The sequence below is a fragment of the Sus scrofa genome, chromosome 12, assembly GCF_054392235.1.
Source record: "Sus scrofa isolate SSC_HxYL_T2T_F1_AM1 chromosome 12, Sscrofa_HxYL_maternal_Yorkshire_Landrace_v2.0, whole genome shotgun sequence".
In the NCBI taxonomy this organism is placed as follows: Eukaryota; Metazoa; Chordata; class Mammalia; order Artiodactyla; family Suidae; genus Sus; species Sus scrofa.
In genome coordinates, this window is record NC_139394.1 from 21,738,765 (window position 1) to 21,766,026 (window position 27,262).

The 27,262-nt window shown below is 43.9% G+C and overlaps 4 protein-coding genes across 4 annotated transcripts; all 4 read left to right on the forward strand.

Annotated features, from left to right (window-relative positions):
• Window positions 1-2,143: 2,143 nt before the first annotated feature.
• LOC146398132 (keratin-associated protein 3-1-like) lies at window positions 2,144-2,443 on the forward strand. Its single transcript, XM_084983005.1, has one exon. It carries the CDS (start codon window positions 2,144-2,146, stop codon window positions 2,441-2,443), a length of 300 nt encoding a protein of 99 aa, XP_084839131.1.
• Window positions 2,444-6,395: 3,952 nt separating this feature from the next.
• On the forward strand, window positions 6,396-7,215 carry LOC110256008 (keratin-associated protein 3-3). The gene has a single exon (XM_021067009.2). The coding sequence runs from the start codon at window positions 6,545-6,547 to the stop codon at window positions 6,845-6,847; it is 303 nt and encodes a 100-aa protein (XP_020922668.1). The 5' UTR covers window positions 6,396-6,544; the 3' UTR covers window positions 6,848-7,215.
• A 6,105-nt stretch (window positions 7,216-13,320) lies between these two features.
• On the forward strand, window positions 13,321-14,056 carry LOC110256009 (keratin-associated protein 3-2). Its single transcript, XM_021067010.2, has one exon. It carries the CDS (start codon window positions 13,383-13,385, stop codon window positions 13,680-13,682), a length of 300 nt encoding a protein of 99 aa, XP_020922669.1. The 5' UTR covers window positions 13,321-13,382; the 3' UTR covers window positions 13,683-14,056.
• A 4,349-nt stretch (window positions 14,057-18,405) lies between these two features.
• Window positions 18,406-26,394, forward strand: KRT40 (keratin 40). Its single transcript, XM_021067013.2, has 7 exons — window positions 18,406-18,895; window positions 20,149-20,231; window positions 20,639-20,795; window positions 22,283-22,444; window positions 22,524-22,649; window positions 24,509-24,729; window positions 25,774-26,394. Exons 1-7 carry the CDS (start codon window positions 18,461-18,463, stop codon window positions 25,871-25,873), a joined length of 1,284 nt encoding a protein of 427 aa, XP_020922672.1. The 5' UTR covers window positions 18,406-18,460; the 3' UTR covers window positions 25,874-26,394.
• The last annotated feature ends 868 nt before the right edge of the window (window positions 26,395-27,262 follow it).

The following is a 27,262-nucleotide window of genomic DNA, read 5'->3' on the forward strand; positions in this document are numbered from 1 at the left end:
GTGACTCTACTGTACCATACACAGTGCTGAATGAGTTGCATATGTAATTCTCACTTAATCTAGCTTTTGCAATAAGCCTATAGTAGGTAATTCTTTTTCCCAAATTTGTGGGTTGGTTTTTTGATTTTTGGTTTTTGTCTTTTTAGGGCTGCACCCACAGCATATGGAAGTTCCCAGGGTAGGGGTTGAATCAGAGCTGCAGCCACAGGCTGACACCACAGCCACAGCAACGCCAGATCCGGGCTGAGTCTGCCACCTACACCCCAGATCCTTAACCCACTGCGCGAGGCCTGTAATGGAAGCTGGTCTTTACGGATACTAGCCGGCTTCATTACCCCTGAGCTACAACAGGACCTCCTATTTTTCCCACGTTTGTAACTGAAAAAACTGAATCCCCCAAGTTTGTAACTTCATCTAGTTCTCTCAGCATGTAAGTTATGATCAAGATTCAGACCCATCTCTGAAACTCTGTCATTTCCCCATCATGTACTTAATTATATGTTGTATGGATTACGTGCAAAGGGATGTCTAACCTTTTCCATCTGAACACGTACTCCTTGGGGACAGGCACCATGTCTTCTATGTTTCTATCTCTCCTACTATCAGAGATTCGGGGAGTTCCCGTTGTGGCTCAGCGGAAATGAATCCGACTAGGAACCATGAGGTTGCAGGTTCGATCCCTGGCCTCATTCAGTGGGTTAAGGATCCGGCGTTGCCGTGAGCTGTGGTGTAGGTCGCAGATGCAGCTCAGATCCTGCATTGCTGTGGCTGTGGTGTAGGCTGGCAGCTATAGCTCCGATTTGACCCCTAGCCTGGGAACCTCCATATGCTGCAGGGGCAGCCCTAAAAAGCAAACAAGCAAACAAACAAGAGATTCAGTAACTACTTGACTCACCGTGAATGCATTTGCTGACCAGTCTCCTTTCCTCTAGTTACATATGGGCTTTAGCCATGATATCGTAACACTGTAACCGAAATAAGTGGAAGGAACTTTTTAGAGGCAGCTGTCTGTTTGATAGTGATCATCCGCTTTGGCAGTGATTTAGAAAAAGTAGAATAGGCAAGTTGGCAGTTTGGTTATCTCAAAAGAAAGAACTTTTCATGCTAGTTTGCAAAGAGAGCCAAATTCATTTTTCAGGCCCTGGATTGTCTCATGAATCAATGTGTTAATATGTTCTCACCTCTGGTTTAAAAAAGCCAACGTCCTTTCTAAACCTGAGAGCTTGTTTATGTTTATACATAATCGCATACATAGACGAGGTAGTGAAAATGATCCAGCGGGCTCTGAACGTCCCCATCAAGATCATCCGACATATCGTCAATATTTATTTATCTCCTCAAACCCATGAAAAGCCAGCAAGCCCTGAATCTGCTAAAATAAACCATCCCACGGGTTTTGACTTCCCGAATAGATCCAGGCACACATTCTGAGAGGGATCATTTCTAACTTCTTGGGGAATCCCTCTTGACTCCTCACACTCAGCAGTGATTCCTTCTAAGTACACATTCTGGTTGGTGAAAAAGAGGAAAGAGTAGATCAGACTCACGGGCCTAGACTTCTGGTTGCCCAAGGGGGAGGGGGGTGGAAGTGGGGGTTGGATGGGGAGCTTGGGGGTGATAGATGCAAACTATTCCTTTTAGAATGGATAAACAATGGGGTCCGTACAGCACAGGGAACTATATCCAGTCTCTTGGGATAGAATAGACCATGATGGGAGATACTACGAGAAAAAGAATGCATGTATATGTATGACTGGGTCAGTATGCTGTACAGCGGAAATTGACACAACACTGTCAATCAACTATAATAAAAATAAAATAAATTTTAAAAAGAGTAGATACTGATTATTTACCTGTGCATAGGTAAGTGGAGAGCCTACATTGACACCATTTTGAAACTGCACCAGGAAGCAAGTTTGAACGTAGCAACACAACCAAATAAAACTGAAGGAGAGCTCTTCCGTTGTTGATAAATAAGAATATAGCGAGTTATTTGTACGGCATTATACAAACAATGACGAGGAAACATTCTGATGGGCAGAAGCCATGTTCCCTGAGACGGGTGGTTATAAAAGACACAGAGGACAACTTTGGAAGAGAAAACCTTTCTTTGCAACCAAAATCTACCTGATCCACTGTCTCCATGTCTTGCTGTAAGTCCTGTCTGCAAGGAAGCTGCAGCATCCCCACCAGACTCGCCACCACCATCGGCTCCTCTGATGTGTGCGGTCCATGTGGAGTCTGCCTGCCCAGCACCTGCTCACATGAGATCAGCCTCCTTCAGCCCACCTGCTGCGACACCTGTCCCCCACCCTGCTGCGTGCCTGACTCCTATGTGCCATCGTGTTGGCTGCTCCACAGCAGCCACCCTGCTCCAAACCTGAGTGGCGTCTCTGTCACCACCTGCGTCCAGCTCTGGGAATGCAGAGCCCCGAGCTGCTGACCAAAGATGACTCAACGAGCTTGCCCACACTGCCCTAAAGGCCTGCAATAGTCACAAAGAGCTGCTCAGCAGCCTTTAATTAGAAGCTACGAAATGTTCTGACCCTGTGCCTTCAGTTTTGCAGACGTGTTCTGCGGTTTTGTTTTTTTAAAGGCTGCACCTGTGGCATAGGTAAGTTCCCAGGCCAGGGACCCGATCAAAGCTGCAGCTGAGACCTACGCCACAGCCACAGCAACACCAGATCCGAGATACTGCTGCGGCCTATGCCACAGTTTGTGGCAATGCCAGATCCTTAACCCACTGAGTGAGGTGAGGGATCAAATCCACATCCTCATGGAGACAAAGTTGGGTCCTTAACCTGCTGAGCCACAAGGGGAACTCTGTGAAGTGTTCTGCGTTTTGAACAATGATTTCAAATGAGAAGTGGAAAAAACGCTCTCATGGACATCCTTATTTGCAATAAACACCACTGCTCCCCAAACCATGTGCTGTCTCAATGTTTAATGCCATAATTACCCGACTCTTGACACATGCATGCATCAGGAACCTATAAATATGCCCAGCAGAATTACCCTTTCTGCTGACATCCACATAAATCTCCCAGTCAAAAGAAGGCCTCACAGGGATATGTGACTATGTGAAGAAAATTCCGCAGATAATAAAATATATTAAACTCTTAACTTTGGAGTCATTTTAAATTCCAAGGTCAGCCACTACTTGTAATTTTAATTTTTTCCCTGCCTCTGGAAGTAACTCATAGACATCTTTATAGAGGTTGAAGAACTGGCAGTAAGAGACAGACATTGAGCCGAGCCACGTTTTTTTCATTGTCTCATCCAGGTGAAGCTTTGAATGCAAAACAATTTTAGGGGGTCCCACTGGGGCTCATCGGGTTAAGAATCAACATAGTGTCTGTGAGGATGCGGGTTCGATCCCTGGCCTCACTCAGTGGGTTAAGGACCTGGCATTGCTGCAAGCTGTGGTGTAGGTCACAGATGTGGCTCGGATATTGCTGATCTCACTCAGTGGGTTAAGGATCTGATGTTGCTGTGAGCTGTGGTATAGGCTGCAGATGCGGCTCAAATCTGCGTTGCTGTAGCTGTGGCGTGGACTGGCAGCCACAGCAGCAATTCGACCCCTCGCCTGGGAACTTCTATGTGCCATAAGCATGGCCCTAAAAAAGAAAAAAAAAATTGAATTAAGTCAGAAAGAAAAAGACAAATACCATATGATCTCACTCATATGTGGAATCTAAATTACAGCACAAGTGAAAGTATCTACAAAGCAGAAACAGGTTCATGGACATAGAGAACAGACTTATGGTTGCCAAGGAAGAGGGGGGTGGAAGTGAGAGATGGATGGGAAGTCTGGGGTTGGTAGATACGAGCTATTACATTTAGACTGGATAAGTAACGAGGTCCTGCTGAACAGCACAGGGAACTATATCCAATCTCTCAGGATAGACCATGATGGGAGATACTATGAGAAAAAGAATGTATATGTATGTACAACTGGGTCACTAAGCCGTACAGCAGAAATGGACGCAACACTGTAAATCAACTATACTCAAATAAAAATACATGGCTCAGTGGTTAATGAACCAGACTAGGATCTATGAGGATGCAGGTTTGATCCCTGGCCTTGCTCAGTGGGTTAAGGATCCGGCGTTGCCCTGAGCTGTGGTGTAGGTCGCAGACAGGGCTCAAATCCCATGTTGCTGTGGCTCTGGCATAGGCCAGCGGCTGCATTTCCAATTGGACCCCCTAGCCTGGGAACCTCCATATGCCTCGGGTGTGGCCCTAAAAAGCAATAAATAAATAAATAAATAAATTTAAATAAAATTTAAAAAAAAGAAACAATATGACCATGGTCACAGGGGTACACCTTCGCTTCTATTTAATGTGCTTTATAATAAACATCAATATTTATGTCCAAGTCAAACCAACTTCACAAACGACTCCTCAACGTCCACGAGGCTGCCTTACCAATGACATGTATTATTTTCCACGGATGTGTCTGAGCCCGCCTTCTTCTCCGAGAAGCAGGTCAGAGTGTCCTGCCATAAATGTGCCCTCAGAGACAAGAGATTCTGTACTTTGCTTTTAGTCAACAACCATCTGCCACCCAAAGCCTGTGTGACGCAGGTGCTCCTCCCCGAGTTGCTGGGGGGCTGCGAGTGGGGCAGTTCGTGGACACGTGGAACCGTGATGAATTTCACACCGGCAAGGATCTGCTTCGACCTCCTCATCGGCCAGCCCGCAGGAGGCAAACCAAGGCCACCTGAGGTGAAGAAGGTTCAAAGGAATTTACAACCTTGCTGACGACCTGAGATATGAAAACCAAGACACCAGGGCGGGAATATGTCATTAGAAAAAAACGACTTCTATGAATGCCATGGTGCCAAATCTCCAGACTGGACCAGATCCCCTCCCAGGACTGATGGTTTCTTTGTGAATCTTATGACTTCTTCTTGCCTGTTTCATCTTATTTTAAAGTATATAATTCCTGAGAAAATGAAGGAAGATGGGGATAATTTTCTTTTAAGGGTACATTTCCCTATCAGTAGGAAGTGGGTAGGTCTTTTCTTCCAGTAAATTGACACTTTGACTTGTTACAACGTTGGCACAACTTTGAGAACAGAGACTGGGGTCTCTGGGGGAAGGAGTTTTGTTTTTTTGGTTTTTTTTTTTTTGGTCTTGCCCATGGCATGCAGAAGTTCCCAGGCCAGGGATCAAATATGAGCCACAACAGTGATAATATCGAATCCTTAACCACTAGGCCACCAGGGAACTCCAAGAGACTGTTTTAAAAAAATTAGGAGTTCCGGAGTTCCCGTCATGGCGCAGTGGTTAACGAATCCGACTAGGAACCATGAGGTTGCAGGTTCGGTCCCTGCCCTTGCTCAGTGGGTTAACGATCCAGCATTGCCGTGAGCTGTGGTGTAGGTTGCAGACGCGGCTCGGATCCAGCGTTGCTGTGGCTCTGGTGTAGGCCGATGGCTACAGCTCCGACTGGACCCCTAGCCTGGGAATCTCCATATGCCGAGGGAGCGGCCCAAGAAATAGCAAAAAGACAAAAAACAAAAAACAAAAAACAAAAAAACAAAAACAAAACAAAAAAAAATTAGGAGTTCCCATTGTGGCTCAGTGGAAACGAATCTGACTAGTAACCATGAGTATGTAGGTTTGATCCCTGGCCTCATTCAGTGGGTTAAGGATTTCACGTTGCCATGAGCTGTGGTGTAGGTCAAAGACACAGCTCGGATCCTGCGTGGCTGTGGCTGTGGCGTAGATCAGCAGCTATAGCTCCAATTCACCCCCTAGCCTGGGGACCTCCATATGCCGCTGGTGTGGCCTGAAAAAGACAAAAATAAATTAATTAATTTAAAAAATATTTAAATTTTAAAAAAACCTTAACCCATAGAGTAATACAACTTTTAGGAACTCACTATAGACTTATTAAAATAATGAAATGGATTTCATTTATTCCATTCAGGCTTTCACCTTGCTGTCTCGATAAAATTTAAATTATATCATCAATAAATAAGGCAAATATGTCTGAGACTCATATAGTTATGCGCAACATTCATCTATAAGTAGCCATGTCTTTGTTGACAATATTGAGTAGAAAATGATCCAATAAATGATTTGAGTTGCATATTTGGAAATTACTCATTAAAAATCCTGATCATGTTATGCATATTATTTAAAACTAAGGGGGAAAAAAGGAGAAGAATTTAGCCTCTGAAATGATAGCTGAAGAGTCACTTAGACTGATTATCCGTAATTTATGTACGATTTGACATTCCACAGCCCTGTGAAGGTAAACTGTGATCATATGACAAGAAATAACAAGTCAATGAGTCAAAAACATGATTCCTTTAATAAGGGCAGAAACTCTTAGTGGACAAGTAAATACCAAACTGATTAGAGAATCTTGGTGGAAAAGAGTGACATAAACCACAATGAGGGGAAGCCTTCTGGTTGGACCAACGCTCAATGAGCAAAGTATATAAGAGCCCAAAAGTCAGAGGAGACATCTGCATTCTCGAAATCTCGTCTTTCTCTCCAAGAAACCAAAGCAAACCAGATTCCCGATACTATGGCTTGCTCCGCGATCCGTTACTGCTGCAGAGTCCCCACTGGCCCCGCCACCACCATCTGCTCCTCTGACAAATTCTGCCGGTGTGGAGTCTGCCTGCCCAGCACCTGCCCCCACACTGTTTGGCTACTGGAGCCAATCTGCTGTGACAACTGCCCCCCACCCTGCCACATCCCTCAGCCCTGTGTGCCCACCTGCTTCCTGCTCAACTCCTCCCAGCCCACCCCTGGCCTGGAGACCCTCAATCTCACAACCCACGTTCAGCCTGGCTGCAGCGAGCCCTGCATCCCAAGATGCTGCTGAGTGATGGCTGACGCCCTCAGCGCCTGGCAGTAAAGAACGCAGGCTGGGCTGTGTCCTCAGCATTCACTTGCCTCCAGATTTTATCAGATATTGAGGCAGACCAGTTGGCCTAGATGTGGAAAACCTGCCTCTCATCATAATGGAAAGAAAATCAAGACTTTTTAAATGGTTATTTCGCTAAGTAACCATTGGATTCATTTGGGCAGAGAACGTCATCTCTAATCAAAACAGTACTGAAATCTACAAGACCTCAGACTCCACTTTCCTGATCATGTGGCTTCTTGGATCCCATTTCTTGGACTGGGTGTTTTCCTAGAGGGAAATTAATTTCTTGATGGGTTTTCCAATAAACTTTACTTGTGTGGTGAGATGTGTTCTTCATTTATGTTAGAGGTTTGGGTATGTTTCTTTCATTGAAGAAAGGTAATGCTAAGATAATCCTTTTATTTATTTATTTATTTTAAAGCATCTCAGAGGAATGATGGAAACTAGCTTATTAACACGGCTTGCTAACTTTAAAAGTGCTGGCTTGCTAACTTTAAAGTGTGTATCTTCTCTTTTCTTCCTCAAATAAATACAATTTGAGGGTGAGCCAACGTTTATTTGCCCATCCTTTGCCAGGTATATCACTCTATTCACTCATCTGACTCTTAAAACAGCATAAGAGATGAGGAAAATGCAGTTTTAAGAGTGAGTCAATACTCGCAAAGTTGCAAAGTTAGTTGCTAAGGAAACCAGGATTCAACTTCTTGCACGTCTGCCTTTCATTCTGTAATTATTTTTTTATTTTTTGTCTTTTTAGGGCCCCACCCCGAGGCATATGGAGGTTCCCAGGCTAGGGGTCAAATTGGAACTGCAGCCACTGGCCTGCCCCAGAGCCACGGCAACTCGGGATCCAGGCCAATTCTTTGACCTACACCACGGCTCACGGCAACGCCAGATCCTTAACCCACTGAGCAAGGCCAGGGATCGAACCTGCATCCTCAGGGATGCTAGTCAGATTCGTTTCCTCTGAACCACAATGACAGGAACTCCTAAATAAACATGTTTTTAAATGTTTTCCTTGTGCTTTTGGTCTCATACAGGGGGAGGATTTCTTAGAGGATCCCATAGGCTTATGAACAGCTCAGCTTTGAATGAAAAGAACTTGGAAGCCATGGGAAGATGGGCCTTGACCTAGGATACGGTCAACAAAGGATTTAGTCCATTCGCTTGGCCATTATTTCTGGAGTGCCTCCCCAGGGCCAGGCTCCAAACCCACGCTAAGAGTATAAAGATAGAAGAAATGTTATTACCTAAAATGCCCTCGAGTTTCTCTCAAATCTGGTGAAGGAGACAGACAAGTTTTTGCAGTCACAAAATCTGGGTGTTTGTGGTATGAATGTAATGATAATGCCCTGTGATTGCTGCTGTGGTGCCCGGCAAGCCTGCAGAAGGAGTCCCCGGATTCATTTGGTGACTCAGCGTCAGGGTGAGGGGAAGTTACCGAAAGCCTGCAAGCTCTCCAGGCTCAGCATTAAAAGGTGACAAGGCAGGAGAGGTGGGAAGAGCTGTTTCAGAAGCAACAGCAGCTCAGTAACTCCCAGATGCAGTGAAGCGGGGAGAGGCTGAGGCACGGAGAGAGAAGCACCTCCCCACTCCTGCCCCGTGCAGAGGGGTTCAGGCTGAACCCTTGAAGCAATGAGATTTGAAGCAAGAGACTAACAATCACACTTCCCTTTTCCTTTCTATTTCTTTTTATTATCAATCTTTAATTTGCATCTTCATGGTCACAGATAGCTTCATTGACTATAGAAAAGTGTAATTAAAACTGGGCAAGTTCGTGTGTGTGTGTGTGTGTGTATATAGATTTTTAAACACTTTGAAAATCTACCATCTCATCAAGAATTACCATGTTTTTCCTGCATTTCCTTAAAGGAAAAGGGCACCCTTTGTTTCTAAAAATAAAATATGCTCAGTATCTCTGACGTATACTTTATTTTATTCTATTTTGTCTTTTTGCCATTTCTTGGGCCGCTCCTGCAGCATATGGAGGTTCCCAGGCTAAGGGTCGAATCAGAGCTGTAGCCACCGGCCTACGCCAGAGCCACAGCAACGCAGGATCCAAGCAGCATCTGCAACCTACACCGCAGCTCACAGCAACGCTGGATCCTTAACCCACTGAGCCAAGGCCAGGGATCGAACCCGCCACCTCACGGTTCCAAGTCGGATTCGTTAACCACTGAGCCACGACGGGAACTCCGTCTCTGACATACACTTTAAACTTACATTTTAAACCACATAAAAGGTAGCTCACTCCTAAGAGATCATATGTTTATGTTTTTAGTCAAGTCAGTCACCAGGCCATAGAAGGCAAGTTATCTCATCTCTCTAGAACTCACTCCCCTAATTTGTAAACTAAGGACTATTCCCAGGTGTTGGAGATCATTGCAGAGAAAATGTCAATAAAGTACTGCAAGGCTTTCCAATAAGAGAGAGTTTATTCATAAACTCGATATTTTACAACCTTCTAAACTGTAACCCTGAATCTAATTTCCAATGTAAAAACGTACTATTCCACATCAAATAGGAACAATTCCTTTATCCTTAAAAGGTTTACTCAGAATAATATGCATTCTAAATAAGACTGTTATTTTTCTGCCATGAAATTCTAATTGTGAGAGTCTGCAAACCCCTTTATGATGCTTTTCTTAAAACGTCAAAATAATTTCCTTCTGTTTTTTATTTTATTTTTTTGTCTTTTTGCTATTTCTTGGGCCGCTCCCACGGCATATGGAAGTTCCCAGGCTAGGGGTCCAATCGGAGCTGTAGCCACTGGCCTACGCCAGAGCCACAGCAACGCAGGATCCGACGCAGGATCCGAGCCGCATCTGCAACCTACACCACAGCTCACGGCAAAGCCAGATCATTAACCCAATGAGCAAAGGGAGGGACCAAACCCTCAACCTCATGGTTCCTAGTCGGATTTGTTAACCACTGTGCCACTACGGGAACTCCCTTCTGTTTATTTTTTGCTCTTGGAACTCAATTGTTTTCCTTCCTATCATAAATTATAGCAACAGTAATTTATAATAATCCATTGTGTATACGCTAAACCTCCCACCAGACTCTAAAGTCCATGAAAGCAGAGACAATGTTTATTTTGCTCCCTGCTGTGCATCCACCACTTACCACAGTGCCTCGCACAGGGCAACTGTTCAATAAATGCATGTTGAATTATTTCTTAGATACTGAAAAAAATATTAATCAGTCCAGAGTAAAAGGGTGAGCAATTTTGCAGGTATTCACACAAAAATCAATCCGAGAGGAATCTAGGGACCTTAGCAGAGATCGTGAACCCCTTCTTGCAAGAACCGTTGAGAGTTTTTCTTAATTTGAAATTTATTGGAGTTCCCATCATGGCTCAGTGGTTAACGGATCTGACTAGGAACCATGAAGTTGCAGGTTCGATCCCTGGCCTCGCTCAGTGGGTTAAGGATCCGGCGTTGCCATGAGCTGTGGTGTACATTGAAGACGTGGCTCGGATCCTGCGTTGCTGTGGCTGTGGCATAGGCTGGGGTCTACAGCTCTGATTCAACCCCTAGCCTGGGAACCTCCACATGCCACGGGAGCCACCATAGAAAAGGAAAAAAAGACCAAAAAAAATGTATTCATTTCTATGCCAGTCATGTTCTCTAACCATAGGTGTGAACTGGTAGATTAATATCTGCTATTTCCTATAAGGTTGCTCTTTTTCCTCCTTTCAACTATTTTTTCTTCTTTGCACTATGTTTCCTCCCCTTTCTCTTGCCCTGAGTTTGCTCTGGGACGCGCTCAGATAATGGCCATGATCACATATCTCTGAATGGCACTTTATGGTTGTCTGTGGACTTGAATCCATTTTTAGCTCCTGCGAGCCTCACAATGGTATTCAGAGGGGAAGAAGGCAAATGGAAAGACCCCTATTTTGCAGAGGAGAGAGGTGAGGCTTCATAAAGTGCATTGCCTGCCCTAACAAGAAGTGACCAGCAATACCTGGAAAAGGGCTCTCATAACCCTGAATGTGGCCCTTCTGAATCTACACCATCTCCCGAAAAAACCACACAGGGCTTCCCGCCACTGTGCACTGAGATACAAGAATACCTAAAGGAAGTGAGAAGGCTTGAAGGATGGGTGAGTCACAGTTGAGGGGAAATTGGCTTGAGTTGTCAGGACAACCCTGGACAGGAGCCCACTCTGCGCTCCCTCTTACAGAAGGCGCCAAGCCTGACGCTTCAGCCGTCTACTGGAACTAGAAGCCAGTCTCTACTATCTGGGGAGAAAATGCAGGACACTGGGGAAAACAACAGCAACAACAATAACAGTGAACAAGGTCAAATGTGGACCAATTAGTTTAGGTCCTTAACTTCACTATCTTTTTCTGTTTTTCTTTTTCTTTTTTGTAGCTGCACCCAAGGCCTATGGAAATTTCCAAACAAGGGACTGAGTCCGAGCCACAGCTGGCTGCAACCTATGCCACAGCTGCAGCAACACCAGATCTGTTAACCCACCGCATTGGCCAGGGATCAAACCAGAGCCTCTGAAGCAACCCGAGCCACTGCAGTTGGAGTTTTAACCCACTGCATCACGGCAGGAACCCCCTTTACTTCACTTTCCACTAGTAGCAATATTAGTATCTCTGTCCTTAATTATTCTTTTACTTATTATATAGAAATAAGTTAAAAATCCAACTTTCAGAGTTCCTGTCGTGGCTCAGCAGTTAACGAACCCGACTAGCACCCATGAGGACACGGGTTCGATCCCTGGCCTCGCTCAGTGGGTTAAGGATCTGGCATTGCCGTGAGCTGTGGTGTAGCTTGCAGATGCAGCTTGGATCCCACGTTGCTGCTGCGGCTCTGATGTAGGCCAGCAGCTACAGCTCCGATTGGACCCCTAGCCTGGGAACCTCCGTATGCTACGGGTTTGGCCCTAAAAAGACAAAAAAAAAAAAAAAATCAACTTTCCAATTCTTAGCAGAGAAGAAAACGAAGCAAGCTTGTTCTCACTAGAAAGATAAATGGACAATGCACGAATGTTCAAACCCAACAGTTATAAAAGAAATACAAATACTACAATAATAAAATTTCATTTTTCACCCACCAAATTGGGAAACACTTTTCAAATAACAGATCCACCATAAGCATAGGGAAACAGGAATTCTCAAACAGAGTTGCTAGGAATACATAATAGGGAAAAAAAAAAAAAGGTAAATAGACCCATTTCTGGAGAGCAGTATGGCAATGAATATCAGAAGCCTTAAAATATCACTCCTTAATGTTTGGTCCAATAATTCCACCCAGTAATTACTCTCGTTTCTGAAGTGATCAGGAAAGTGAATGAAGATTTATAGACAATAGTAACTATGGCCACAATTATCATAAAGTTGCAAATAGCTTAAATGATGAAAAAGATAAGATTTTTAGGCAACTTAGAAATACAGTTTTACAATGAACACTAGGAAATACTAAAAATAACGTTATCAAATATACTTAAGAATACAAGATAATGAAAATGTATATGTTTAAGCAAAAAGGCAAGTTATACGACAGTAGGCACAATATGATTCCAAGGAGAGTTCTCTGGTGGCTCAGAGGGTTAAGGACCCGGAGTTATCACTACTGGGGCCCAGGTTTGATCCCTGGCCCCGGAAATTCCACATGCCGAGAGTGTAGCCAAAGATAGATATGATATATATATTATATATTTTATATATATATATATGTAACTCCTGTGATTTAATAAAATGATAAACAAATGTATAGAAAAATGACCAGAGGGATATATGGAAACATTAGTAGAGAATTTCTCCTGATGATAAAATTATGGATGATTTGTCTTCTTTATACCTTTCTATGTAGTTCAGAGTTTTAAATGAATACATAATATGTGATGATAAAGACTGGAAAAATAGCGTATTTCCCCATATTAATGTAATTTTGATCTTCAGAAGTACCCAGACTAAACTAATACAATATTCCATATCGATGACACATCGATTAAAAATTAGATAATTTTTTAAAGACCCAAAAGCTAAAAGAGAGTTACTGAAACGAGGTTCTTCTCTTTAAAACAAGAATACTTCATCAGACCAACGGGTCATGAGAATAAAAACTGAGCAGCACCAGAGAAGAGACCTACATACTACAGGCACACATCACGCATATTCCCGTCAGGGCTGGTGTTGGAATTATAATAGCAGAAGCCTTCAGTGATACCTCATAAAGCTTGTGTTCCAGTGACAAATAGCAAGAGTAATCAGTTCCGATTTAGCAATGAACTCAAATAAAGGTTAATTAGGAAACTAGAGACTCTTTACAAGCCTCTAAATGTCAAACCAATCAAAGGATAATGGGTGCACTAACACAAACAAGAACCAGGAAAGAAGCCTTCTGGTTGGACCAACACCCACTGGAGAGGATATATAAGAGCTCCAGAGCAAAAGAGAGACATTCACATCTCAGAAGAAGTCCCAGCTTTCTTTAAATCAAACCGATCAAAAACACAGTTTCCCAACACCATGGCCTGCTGTGTTGCCCGATGCTGCAGCGTCCCCACCGGCCCCGCCACCACCATCTGCTCCTCTGACAAATTCTGCCGGTGTGGAGTCTGCCTGCCCAGCACCTGCCCCCACACGACTTGGCTATTGGAGCCAATCTGCTGTGACAACTGCCCCCCACCCTGCCACATCCCTCAGCCCTGTGTGCCCACCTGCTTCCTGCTCAACTCCTCCCAGCCCACCCCTGGCCTGGAGACCCTCAATCTTACAACCTACGTTCAGCCCGGCGGCAGTGAGCCCTGCATCCCAAGATGCTGCTGAGTGATGACTGCTTTGCTCGGAGCCTGATGTGGAACGAGTCAACCCAGAAGCTCTAGTATTCACCTGTCTCGGTACCTGCAACAAATGTGGCTCCACTTTCAATGCTGGAACAAGGATGGCACTCTCATTGACAACCTCCATAAAAAAGAAACCAAGAGATTTTCAATGGCCATGGATCAGAGATCAGTAAACTAGGGCAATTGGAATAGGTGGATGCTCATAGACTTGCCAAAGTTGCTTGATTCCTTCATGTGAAAGTGTATCTTTCTTTGGGTGCTTTGGGAATTCTGTTTCCAGTCTTGAATGGTATCTTTCTGGAAATTGAGGAACTTCTTCATGATTATCCTAATAAATTTTACATCTCTGGCATAGCACAAATGTCTATAGTTACTTCTGTTTATTTTTGTTAATTCATTGAGTGTATTTCTTGAATCCAAAGGTCTGCATTTTAAGAAATGAGAACATCTGAAAAATCGAAAAGGGTGCTTTTATTGTTCTTGTTGTTTCAAGAAACCTAAATGGCTTTGCATATAAAATGGTCCAGTATATCGGCATAGCTTCTCTGACTTTCTGCCCCAAAAATGGTTTAAGGTAAGACCAAATATGAAATAATAAATCAACTAACCCAGATGTGCCTGATCTGTTTTTGCAAAAAAATAAAATAATAATAACAATATCATCCATTCAATAAGCATACTAAAAATCTATTTTATTGTCCCTGCTAAAAATAAGCTGACTGTCTGGAGGATGAGGCAGATACATACACAATACCCTCTCATTCCCTCATACAACTGATCATTATTAATTGAATGCCAGGCATGGTATTATGATAAAAATATAAGTGCTCTACCAGTAGCATTAATAAACTTCTGTGGTACCACAAAAGTGAGAACCATTAAGAAATCAAGATAGCTGCCCCAAAGATAAAGAAGAGAAAGACATAGTCAAGGACAAATTGACTGAAGCTGGAGATCAAAAGACTATGATAAAGAAGACGCTGCCAAAGAGAGACTGGGCAGTGGTGTTAGGTCACCAACTGAGCATGGGAGCAGAGAAGCAGGAAAGAATTAAAAGGGGAATACTGAGGTTTGCTGCAGACATGGCAAGACACAAGTGGCATATCTAAATGAAGTCCAGGCAGCTGGAATTTGCACAGTAGGGTTCTAGGAGGATGAGGTATGAGGGAAGGAGCAAAGGTCTATGGAAAAGATCTGCTCAAGTACTTGCAAAAGGCTGCGTTGCGTGCACACAGGATGAAATTCCAAGATGCTAGCATAGAATGGCTGCTGGGGGATAAAGAGCTGAGTGGAAATACAAGAAGTCATTCAAGTCTAAAAGACTTTGAAGTTCCAGGCTTTCTGGAGCAGGCAAAGCTCTTTGAGTCCCTTAGACATTCAGTCGTATTCCAGAAGAGTAAGGAGCCTTATGAAAAGAGTAAGGATCACAGTCCCGAGTAAAGAACACACTAAATTACACCTGTCCCAGAAAAAGCTAAACCCACGCCTAAGGATCAAGAGAAAAATGATATCTAACCTCTGCTCAGTCAAACCTCATCTTTAAGGTCCTGAAAGTGAAAAAAAGTGTTAATCAGAATTCTAATACCTTGCAAAATAGCCTTCAAAACTTGAAAGGAAAGCAAAAATATTTTTAGATAAACAACACTGATTAAAAATGTCTGAAGATTTATACTGTGAAAAACACTAAAGAATAGTCTTTTTCTTTAAAAGAATAATTATATCAAATGAAATCTCAGACCTACAGGAAGCATAAAAGAATCCTGGAGATGGTCAATTTAGCAGAACTGCAGAGACTGTATTGCCAAGTAACATATACTTTCTCCTGGATAATCAGCCCATGAAAAATACGCTGAAGATTTGAAAAGTCACTTCACAAAAGAAGATATCCAAATGGCCAATAAATACATGAAAAGTTGCTCGACATCATTAGTCAAAAGAATGTAAATTAAACTGTAACACTTAAACGTGACCCAAAAAATCATTTTAATTATAAATGTCTGACAACACCACATGTTGGTGAAGATACGGAGGAACTAAATCTCTCAAATGTTATTGTCAAGAATGTAAAATGGTATAATTATATTGGGGGAAAATCTAGTAACATCCTTTTTGTAAAATTGTTTGGCTGTGTCCACATTATGCGGAAGTTCCTGGGCCAGGAATTGAACCCATGCCACAGTAGTGACCTGAGCCTCAGCAGTGACAATGCCAGATCCTTAACCCCTGGAACCTATGGGTGGACAATCAAGACGTGGATTATTTTTTCAAAGAAACTTTTCCTTTGACTCTAGGTCACTGTGGGATCATAACTTTCCTGTGGATATTTATAACTTTCAAGTATGTTTTTGAAACTTTGAACTCATGTCCTTTGCAGAACTGCATCTTATACCATTGGCACACTAAGAATTTTAAGCACAAGTGTTGAAATATTAAGAGAACTACTAAAATCAAACCCAACTCTGCTCAGAGTTCCCACTGTGGCTCAGTGGTAATGAACCTGACTAGTCTCTGTGAGAATTTGGGTTCCATCTCTTGCCTCACTCAATGGGTTAAGTATCTGGCATTGCTGTGAGCTGTGGTGCAGGTCGCACAGTCAGCTCGGATCCCACTTTGCTATGGCCGTGGCATAGACTGGCAGCTCTAGCTCTGATTCAACCCCTAGCCTGGGAACTTCCCTATGCCATCAGTGCGGCCCTAAAAAGAAAAAACCCAACTCTGCTCAATGAATAATAAGTCATAAGAGACTATTTTAATGCATTTATTTAAGATTTCTAGGTTTGGCTTTGGTTATTTGTTTATTTTTGCTATCAGCTACCTAAGGAAGTAGTGCTCAGAATTAGAAAAAAACTGTTTATTCTAAATCAAGAAAATATTAATGTTGTCAGAATAATTGTTTTTTTCCCATAAAGATTTTAAAGATTCTGCAGACAAATTATTCTGTACATTTTTAAGGAAATAAATATCACAATTAAAGCCAAGAAAAGTGAAAAGTGAAGATAAAATTTAAGAGAGAATCCTGAAAACTTACATCTCAAATACCTATCCATTTGGTACCACAAGAGATTTCATCCAATGGAACTGCTGGAACTCATAGAATTTTATTCATAAGTTCCAGTATTTTTAATTTTCATGCTCTTGGGAGCTTCAAGATTAAATAAATTAGTAAAAAAGAGAAAAGAGGCTCCATATCCCAGAAGAAAAGCCTGTTTCTTCCTTGCCCCTACTCTGAAATGTAATTTAATTAATGAGGGTTTAGTTTCCCAAGAAACTAAAAGATTATAAGAGAGTTTGTATTTCATTTCTATTAGAGATGCAGTTTAAAAAAAAAAAAAAAAAAACCACCGTATCCCTGATAGGAAAACGAGGCATTAGAAATGTGGAGATGGCAATTTTCAGGAAATCAAAGATGACAACTTCAGGAGTTCCTGTCGTGGCGCAGTGGAAATGAATCCAACTAGGAGCCATGAGGTTTCGGGTTTGATCCCTGGCCTCAGTCAATGGGTTAAGGATCCAGCGTTGCTGTGAGCTGTGGTGCAGGTCACAGATGTGCCTTGGATCTGGCTTGTCTGAGGCTGTGGCGTAGGCCAGCAGCTACAGCTCCAACGGGACCCCTAGCCTGGGAACCTCCCCATGCCATAGGTGTGGCCCTAAAAAAGAAAAAAAAAAAATCGAATGATCACAACCCCATAACTTGATAACCAATTTATATTTTCGGACTGGAGGGCAAAAATTAAGCCCATCCATTATGTAAAGTGACTTGTCAATTTGCACCCAAGTAGGTATGGTTCACATACACACTTTAAACCCAGTACACACCTCACTCCTTTACCATGTGAGCACGGCGAGACCACAGAAAGCATTGCAAGGACTGCAAACCACACAGGACACTTTTATGGTGGTGACACAAACAAACAAGGGGCGCTTAAATGAGTGATATCACTTATAAGTGGAATCTTAAAAAAGATGCAAATGAACATATTTGCAGAACAGAAACAGACTCACAGACTTTGAAAACAAACTTGTGGGTGCCAAAGGGGATAAGTGGGGGCAGGGAGGGATGGACCAGGAGGTTGGGATGGGCAGATGCACCCTGAGGTATATGGAATGACTGGCCATCGGACACCTGCCATATAGCATAGCGAACTCTACCCGGTATTCTGTAATAATCCATGCGGGGAAAGAACCTGTAAGAGAATGGATGTGGGCACGTGTATAACTGAACCGCTTTGTTGTCCAGCAGAAATTATCACAACCTTGTAAGTCAACTCTACCTCAATAAAACCTTAAAAAAATGAAAAAATGACTTGTAATATTAATTTTAAAAGAAGACATAAACCATTTTCAAGGCACAGGCTCAAAATCTGTGGGAATATTATTTTCCTTATGCCCAATCAATTGTATCTATAATTACTGATTGGCCAAATTTTCCCTTTTCTTTCCTTATTTGGTCAAAAGGAAAGTATTTCCTATGAAGATTTTCTGAAAAAAAGCATTTTTATCCTCCCGGCACATGGCAACAGTGTCCTTATTTAGCAACTTGAAGTTATGCCTGTTTTATGAGGCATAAAACTCTTCTTCAACAAATAAACAACACTAATGAGTGTTCATATGAAAACTGGCACCGGAAAACATCCGGTGCTTTGCGTGCTTTGCGTAAATACCCATTTGGGGGCTGATATAAAAGTCTCCGGAGAGAAGGAGACTTTTGGAGGCAGGCAGCTGGAGTTTTGCAACTAGTCTCTGCCCTTCTCGTCTGATAGGATGGCTTCTGACTGTTCCCCCTCCTGCTGCTCTTCTGCGTCGAGGGCCGGGGCTTCTGATGGCGCGATTGCTTCAACCGGTCCCGTGGACGCCACGTGTCTCCCCAGCGCCTGTGCCACCTCCAGATGCCACACTCCCAGGTCCTGTGCATCAGCTGGTTGCCTCAGGCCGCGCTGCTTGGCCGGGAGCTGCCACGCTCCGTGCCTGGTGGGGAACTGTGTCTGGGGTGAGGATGGCGCGTTCAACAGCAACGAGAAGGAGACGATGCAGTTCCTGAACGACAGACTCGCCAACTATCTGGAGAAGGTGCGCGGGCTGGAGGAGCTGAATGCGGAGCTGGAATGCAGGATCCGGGAACAGTGTGAAGAGGACGCCCCGTCGGTGTGCCCTGATTATCAGAGTTACTTCGACACCATTGAAGAGCTCCAACAAAAGGTCTCGTATTTCATCGCCCTGAAGTCCCACCTTCCCAGTCTGTGACTTGCTTTATTTTTGTTCTGCTAGAGGCTGTTCTGTGGCAGGATACCAGGGAAAGGGGAGGGACTTCTCAGAGGTAATGCGATGCAGAGGAAAGTCAGGAGGCCTCAGCACCAGCCCCTAGGCTGCCGCTAATTACTAAGTGATCATGATAAAATAATTGACCTCTAAATTTACCTTTATCAGCTAGGGAAGGAGGAACAACAGTGTTATATCGAGAAGGACTTCTGTGTGACACACTGTACGTGTACACATGTACGCGTTTTTTTTTCTTTTTTGTCCCGTCCCACCCCCGCACACGGAGTTCCTGGACTGGGGATCAGATCTGAGCTGCAGTTGTGACTTAACGCTGCAGGTGCAGAAAATGTGGGATCCTTATCCCACTGTGCTGGGCCAGGATCGAACTTTCGTTCTAGCAGTCCAGAGCCTCTGCTGAGCCCACTGAGCACAGCGGGAAATCCTGTATAGTATTTTTAACGCAGATATTGAAATGTCTTTTGGAAGGGGCATATCTGCAGCATGGAGAAGTTCCCGGGCCAGGGTTTGAACCCATGCCATGACAGTGACAATGCCAGATCCTTAACTGCTAGGCCACCAGGGAACTCCCAAAATGCCATCTTTTTAATCCTATAATTTCACCTAGTAATTATTTCCCTTTATTACTGATGAATTTTTTATTATCTTGGATGGTACTATAGTCGTAAAACAAACTACTTCTGGAGAAAAACCTAAGTGCCAAGGGATACTGCAAAATGTCTTAGGTTGGAGTTCCTGTTGTGGCTCATCAGGTTCACGTGACATGGTATCCATGAGGATGCAGGTTCAATCCCTTGCCTCACTCAGTGGGTCAAGGGTCTGGCATTGTCACAGCCTGGGTCACAGACGTGGCTTGGATCTACTCTTGAGGTGGCTGTGGTATTAGCCTAAAGATGCAGCTCCAGTTCGACCCCTGGCCCTGCCTTAGGTGTGACGGTTAAAAAAAAAAAGTCTTGTGTCATTAAAAAACTAAACCTTTTTATTTCTCCATTTCATTTATAACTGGTGCTCCTTTTTTTCTTCACAAAGTGACACGGTTAATAAAAGCAGCCTGAAAGCTACTTTATATTTTCTTGTAAAACTTTAAAAGATAAGTGATGCCTTAGTGGTTAAACAAGTAGATACTTGGGTTTCTTTTCACAGAACCACTTATGACATAATATCTTGCTTCCCAGATCTTGTGTACGAAGGCAGAGAACTCAAGACTTGCTGTACAGCTTGACAACTGCAAACTGGCTGCCGATGACTTTAGGTCAAAGTAAGGTTAATTTGAATTGGAAAATAATTTACGGTTGCCTCTTTCTCTCCTTCTCTCACATAGCTCCACACACACCACTGGTATTCTCTACATAATATTTTTTAAGCCAGAAGTAATTGTGAAATTTCCTTCTGTTTTCATCTCTAAGCAAACCCTATAAAATATGTGCTATGAAAATGCTTCATTCTGTGTAAAGAAAACAGAAGAAAATTCCAACCCCCCTCCCCTCCAAAAATATATATATATAAAGCGAAGAATGCTCACGCAGCTTGAATTTTCATTATTTGGGGAGTAGAAGGAGTCACGATATGTGGGTTCCTTGGGTCCACGCGTCAGTCATTGGTAGGCCCAGCGCTTTGCGCAGTGTCCAGCGGGGTAAGCACCGGCTGTGTCTCTTGCTGTGAAAGGTACGATGCTGAGCTGTCCCTCCGCCAGCTGGTGGAGATGGACATTAGCGGCCTGCGTGGGATCCTGGGGGAGCTGAGCCTGTGCCAGTCTGACCTGGAAGCTCATGTGGAGTCTCTGAAGGATGATCTCCTTTGCCTTAAGAAAAACCATGAAGAGGTGAGGAAAAGGGCAAAATCCCTGAACGGCTCTAAGAGGGGCACAGTTAAACTGACAGAACCCGTGTTGTGTATATAGATTGGACTTGAGCAGATGTTGCTTAAGGTGGAAGAAAAGGACTCGAGGCACTATTACTCCCCAGCCTGATCATTCTGGTGTGTCTCTGAATGTAACGGAATTAACCCCTGGCCAGGGCCAGCTGGAGGAACCAAACCTTTCACCTGCCACTGCTTTTGTGGCCGAGGCAAACCCACACATGGTTTTCCTGGAGGCTTTCTGCTGCTCTTAACTCTAACCCATAAGGTGTGAAAAGCAGGCTGATCATTGCAGAATATAAAGGCCATTTCAAAAAGGAAATAGGAGTTCCCATTATGGCTCAGCAGGTTAGGAACCCGACTAGTATCCAGGAGGATTCAGGTCCGATCCCTGGCCTTGCTCAGTGGGTTAAGGATCCGGCATTGCTGCAAGCTGCAGTGTAGGTTGAAGATGCAGCTTGGATCCAGCATTGTGGTGGCTGTGGTGTAGGCCGACAGCTGCAGCTCCAATTGGATCCCTAGCCTGGGAACTTCCACACTGCAGGTGCATCCCTGAAAAAGAAAAAAAAAAGGCAATATAGACTCATGCAGTATTTGGACAAATACTTTTAAATATGCTGCATTTATAAACTTTTAAAAATCACTAAATGTGGAGTTTCCTGGTGGCCTGGCAATTAAATATGTAGCATTGTCACTGCTGTGGCTCTGGTCACTGCTATGGCACAGTTCAACCCCTGGCCCAGGAACTTCTGCATGCATTGGGCATGGCCAAAAAAAAAATCATTAAATGTGAAGTGTATACTTATCTCTTTTTTTTTTTTTTGTCTTTTGTCTTTTTTAGGGCCTCACCCTTGGCATATGGAGGTTCCCAGGTTAGGGGTCAAATCTGAGCTGTAGCTGCCAGCCTACACCACAGCTACAGCAATGCAGGATATGAGCTGCATCTGTGACCTACACCACAGCTCATGACAACACTGGATCCTTAACCCACTGATCAAGGCCAGGGATTGAACCCTCATCCTCATGGATCCTAATCAGGTTCATTAACCACTGAGCCACAGAGGGAACTCCTACTTATCCCTTATTGATGATGCTAAAAAAAATGAAGAGCTGGATGACATAACAAAGTCTAACTTCCCCTTGAACATTTGTTGACAATAATAACAGCCGACATTGAGAACTTACTGGGCACCAATAAGTGTTGATAAGTGTTTTCTATGTCTCTTAACTCATATATCTCGCAATAACTCTCTGGTAAAGGTAAAAATCATACCCATTCCACAGGTGGAGAAACTGAGTGATGAAACCAGACTCAGGTTAGGCAGTCTGAATTTGATCCCCCACTTTTACCCACAACTCCCCAAACCAGAAATGGGATGCCTTTGGGGTGTCCAGTTGAATTTTTTTTCCCCACCACTCTGATATTATTTACTCCATAATATCCACCCACAGGAGGTCAACGTGCTTCGTGAACAGCTGGGGGACCGACTCAGTGTGGAGCTAAACACTGCCCCCACCGTGGACCTCAACAAGGTCCTGGATGAGATGCGTGGTCAGTATGAAACCGTGCTCGCCAACAACCACAGAGACATGGAAGAATGGTTTGCCGTTCAGGTGAGCATCTGGAGCAGCAAAATGCCAGGCATCCCGATTGTGCCCTATTTGCCTTCTCTTAATCAGGCCTGTGTTACAGACGGAGGAGCTGAACCAGCAGCAGCTGTCCAGTGCAGAGCAGCTGCAGGGCTGCCAGACGGAGATGCTGGAACTGAAACGCACAGCCACTGCTCTGGAGATTGAGCTTCAAGCACAGCAAAGCCTGGTGTGTAAGGGAAAGATAACTGTTTTGTCACTGAAGAGTCAGGCCTTGAGATAGTGTCCCCATAACCCAAAGGAGAGACCCACAGTTCATGGAGCAGAAGGTCTGAATTTCCAATGTGCAAGGATTGCATTTCCTTGCCTTTTTTTTCTTTTTTTAATAAATTTTGTTGGAATATAGTTGACTTACTATATTAGTGTGTTAGTTTCAGGTACACAGCAAAAGTGAAATATATATGGATATCTCCATAAGTGGAGATATATATATATATATATATATATATATCCATTCTTTTTCAGATTCTTTCCCCACGTAGGCTATCAAAGAGTCCTGAATAGCCAGCTTTCCCTGTGCTATACAGTAGGTGCTTGTTACTTACTGATCTTGTGTATCGTAGTGTGTATATGCCAATCTCCCAGTTTATTTCACCCCCAGCGTTTTCCCTTTCACAACCCTAAGTTTGGCTTCAAAACCTTTGACTCCATTTCTATTTTGTGAATAAGTTCTCTTGTATCATTTTTAATTTGATTCCACATATTAGTAATCTCTACCCTTGTCTGTTTCAAGTATGCTGTTTATGCAGCTAGAAGCAGAAGGGATAGGTCAGCAGCTTGCACTGCCCCACTAGGATGCCCTGACCTTCCCCCCCGGGGCTCAGGCATGATCCTGCAGCACCCTCCAGAGACAAGGAGGGAGAGGGAATGGGCAGGAGCAGAAGGAAAGGGGAACTTCTGAGTCAAAGGCACTGAAGAATTCCAATGGATTCCATCTCTCTTTTGATTCGGGCCAGTTTTCCAAGCCCCCCATCCCATCTGAAACACAGAGGTCCAGACTTGGCATTCTACAACTATTCTAAACTTTCCCAGGATCCACACCTCACCTGGACCCCTCCCTGCCTCCCACTCCACGCAAGCAAAAAGACTACCACGCATTCGAGATTACATTAAGCCGTTCCTCTGTGGGTGCCACCCTAGGTCCTCCAGAGAACATTTAGGTGAATAATAGCTGAGCATTCACTGTGTGAAAGGCAGAGGCACAAAGCTAATTAAGCGTCACCATAACCTCATGGGGCAAAGCCCTTGTACTGACCCTGTGAGACAGATGAGGAGAACCGAGACTGGGATTAAGTAACAGAGGGTCCTGCTTTTTTTTTTTTTTTTGCTATTTCTTGGGCCGCTCCCGCAGCATATGGAGGTTCCCAGGCTAGGGGTCGAATTGGAGCTGTAGCCACCGGCCTACTCCAGAGCCACAGCAACGCGGGATCCGAGCCGCGTCTGCAATCTACACCACAGCTCACGGCAACGCTGGATCCTTAACCCACTGAGCAAGGGGAGGGACCGAACCCGAAACCTCATGGTTCCTAGTCGGATTCGTTAACCACTGCGCCACAGCGGGAACTCCGGGTCCTGCAATTTTTAAGAGGCAGAAATGGAAACTGAATCCAAGTGGTTCAATCTCAGAGTCTCTTCTCTCAACCACCGGAGGAGCCAGGAGACCACACACAACGTTGCCTCTGAAATGCTTTTGATCCTCTTTAGGCTACAGATGTATGTGGCAGGTTGGGTGGTTGTAGTGATGATGAAAATCAATGCTTACCCACCCTTAAAGTTTTTCCAGGCACCGTTTTACATACTTTATGTATATTTATTCACCTAACCCTCGCAACCATCCTGTGAAATAAGGTGCTTTGCATTCCTCGTTTTTTATAGAATAAAACTGAAGCTCAGAGAAGTTAAGTAATCTTCCCAAAGTCACAGAGCTGGGGGTGGGTGGGGAAGAAAAGCTAAGACAAGGGTGGAAAACAGGTGATCTGGCCCTGGCGACTGAATAAAAACAGCTCTTGTACTCTTTTCCTTCTGCAGACGGAATCTCTAGAATGCACGGTGGCAGAAACCGAGGCCCAGTATAGCTCGCAGCTGGCCCAGATGCAGCACCTCATCGACAGCGTGGAGACCCAGCTGGCTGAGATCCGCTGCGACCTGGAGCGTCAGAACCAGGAGTATGAGGTGCTGCTGGACACGAAGGCCCGGCTGGAGTGTGAGATCACCACGTACCGGGGGCTCCTGGAGAGCGAGGACTGCAGGCAAGTTCCACACAATTACTCTCAACATGCCCCAGAGTCACAGAGAGGCGCAAGGACAATCTTACTTCCTCAAGATCTGGCCAAGGTCAAACATCCCTGATGTGTTAAAGGATCTCCCTAAAGAATAACGAAAAGCAGGAGTTCCCGTCGTGGTGCAGTGGAAACGAATCCGACTGGGAACCATGAGGTTGTGGGTTCGATCCCTGGCCTCACTCAGTGGGTTAAGGATCCGGTATTGCCGTGAGCTGTGGTGTAGGTCGCAGACACGGCTCGGATTTGGCGTTGCTGTGGACCCCTAGCTTGGGAACCTCCATATGCCCCGGGTGCGGCCCTAAAAAAAAGACAAAAGACAAAAGACAAAAGACAAAAGACAAAAAAAAAAAAAAAAAAAAGAATGAAAAGCAACCGAGGCTAATCCCATGACAATAGAAATGTTCCAAGTATTCTAAAGTTCTAAAGCAGCAAAGATATCCTATATGACATCTCATGCTGCGTCGTCTCCCTTTGCTCCTGTCTTCCATTAAGGGGAACTCAGGAACAGACATAAGATGGCATTTGCCAAGTAAAGAAAATACATGAAAGCTCATTCAACCATCACTGCTGCAATGTATATGAAGTGACAATTGTAGATCCAGGGATAAAATAGGTTTCAGTCAGGAGTTCCCATCGTGGCTCTGTGGGTTAAGCGCCTGACTAGTATCCATGAGGATATGGTTCAATCCCTGGCCTCACTCAGTGGGTTAAGGATCTGGCATTGCCGAGGGCTGTGGGGTAGGTCACAGATGTGGCTCAGATCTGGTGTTGCTGTGTCTGTTGTAGGCCGGCGGCTACAGCTCCAATTTGACCCCTAGCCTAGGAACTTCCATATGCCATAGGTGCGGCTCTAAAAAGAAAAAAAAATAGGTTTCAGTCAAATGTTATTCTGCAAAGAGTATTCCTCAGAACATAATATGCAGGGCACATAGTTGCCATGGTTTTTCTCTGCATTGACATTATATCCAGCTTCCTCATGTGAAGCTCAGTTAAAAATGGATTTTTCCACAGGCTTCCCTGTAACCCATGCACTGCAACCAGCGCATCAAGCAATGCTTGTGAGCCATGCTCAGCGTACATAATTTGCACCGTTGAAAACTGCTGTGCATGAAGGTGTAAACACCCAGCCCTGCAGATGGTGGGATGGAATCGAGCAGCATCTCGGGAAGGGGACGGCGCTTCATTCGAGGACACCCACACTTGAAACTCAAGTCAAGAAGACTTTCATAGGAGTTCCCGTTGTGGTGCATCGGAAATAAATCCTACCAGGAACCAAGAGGGCTGGTTCGATCCCTGGCCTCGCCCAGGGTGTTGGGGATCTGGCATTGCTGTGAGCTGTGGTGTAAGTTGCAGGTGCAGCTCAGATCCCGCATTGCTGTGGCTGTGGTGTAGGCCAGCGGCTACAGCTCCCATTCAACCCCTAGCCTGGGAACTTCCACATGCCTCGGGTGCGGCCCTAAAAAGAAAAAAAAAAAGGCTTTCGTATTTTGAAATTGTCCTCTAAGCATCCGTGATGTATATCTGTTTTACCATTCCCTCCCCTGCTTGCTTGCTTGCGATATTCTTGGTGTCTGTAGAGCTTTCTTGCTGATCTCCAAATAAAATGTTTTCATTCCTTCAGCATATGGCAAACACAGCTTTGTGACTTATTACTGTTCAAATACTAGCCACTTGATGCCAAGGTAATTATCTAACTACTGCCCGTGCCAGTGGTTTGATTTTGCCTAAATCCAGAGGAGAAATATTTTTAGCAGATAGATAGATTATTTAGCTAATACAGATAGATTAGCTAATACAGATAGATTAGCTTATTTATGTAAAATGTCATTAGTTTTATGAATCATTCTGAGAAAAAACTTAGGAATATAATAAATGTGTATTTTATTTTACTTTTAATTATCAAAGTACCAGATTCCTTTTTTTTTAATTTGGAACATGAAAGGGAAAAATCCCTCATCATTTCATAGCCCAAACATCCACTGCCAGTATTCTGAAAACATCCACTTTTCTTTCTCACAATGGTTTTTCCCCTATAGCAGTAATCATAGTTGCATACACATATAACCTTGACCTATTTTTTTACCCTGCCATCTAGGTGTTTACATGCCTAATAAAAAATATAAGATTGTCTCATGATCATTATATTTGTGGTTGCATAAAATACCTTAAGGTTCATTGGACACTCAGGGTGTAAGAATGAATATTCTCACGCAGTTAAACAGTAAGGAAGAGAACTTCCAGAAAGAGGAAGTAGATGTATATTCCCCCCATTCCTCTTCTAAGTATGGCGAAAAATTCTGGGAATCACATAGAGAACAAATAAAAGCTGACTCTGAAAGGTAGAAGAAGCCAAACCAACTCGAGTCTTTGAGAGTCAAGGAACCACACAGTGGTGAGTTTCCTGGGGTTTCTTTTTGCCTCATACACCCCAGAATTGGAGAAACCAACCATTCAGAAACACCTGCTGGAATAGATGGGAAAATAACCAAGAAGAGGAGAG

Bases quoted from the DNA above. Each gene is read 5' to 3' on its own strand.
- LOC146398132 (XM_084983005.1), top strand. From the start codon at position 2,144: ATGTCTTGCTGTAAGTCCTGTCTGCAAGGAAGCTGCAGCATCCCCACC.
- LOC110256008 (XM_021067009.2), top strand. From the start codon at position 6,545: ATGGCTTGCTCCGCGATCCGTTACTGCTGCAGAGTCCCCACTGGCCCC.
- LOC110256009 (XM_021067010.2), top strand. From the start codon at position 13,383: ATGGCCTGCTGTGTTGCCCGATGCTGCAGCGTCCCCACCGGCCCCGCC.
- KRT40 (XM_021067013.2), top strand. From the start codon at position 18,461: ATGGCTTCTGACTGTTCCCCCTCCTGCTGCTCTTCTGCGTCGAGGGCC. The intron at 18,896-20,148 runs GTCTCGTATTTC...CTTGCTTCCCAG, and splicing joins TTGAAGAGCTCCAACAAAAG to ATCTTGTGTACGAAGGCAGA. The intron at 22,650-24,508 runs GTGTGTAAGGGA...TTCCTTCTGCAG, and splicing joins TTCAAGCACAGCAAAGCCTG to ACGGAATCTCTAGAATGCAC.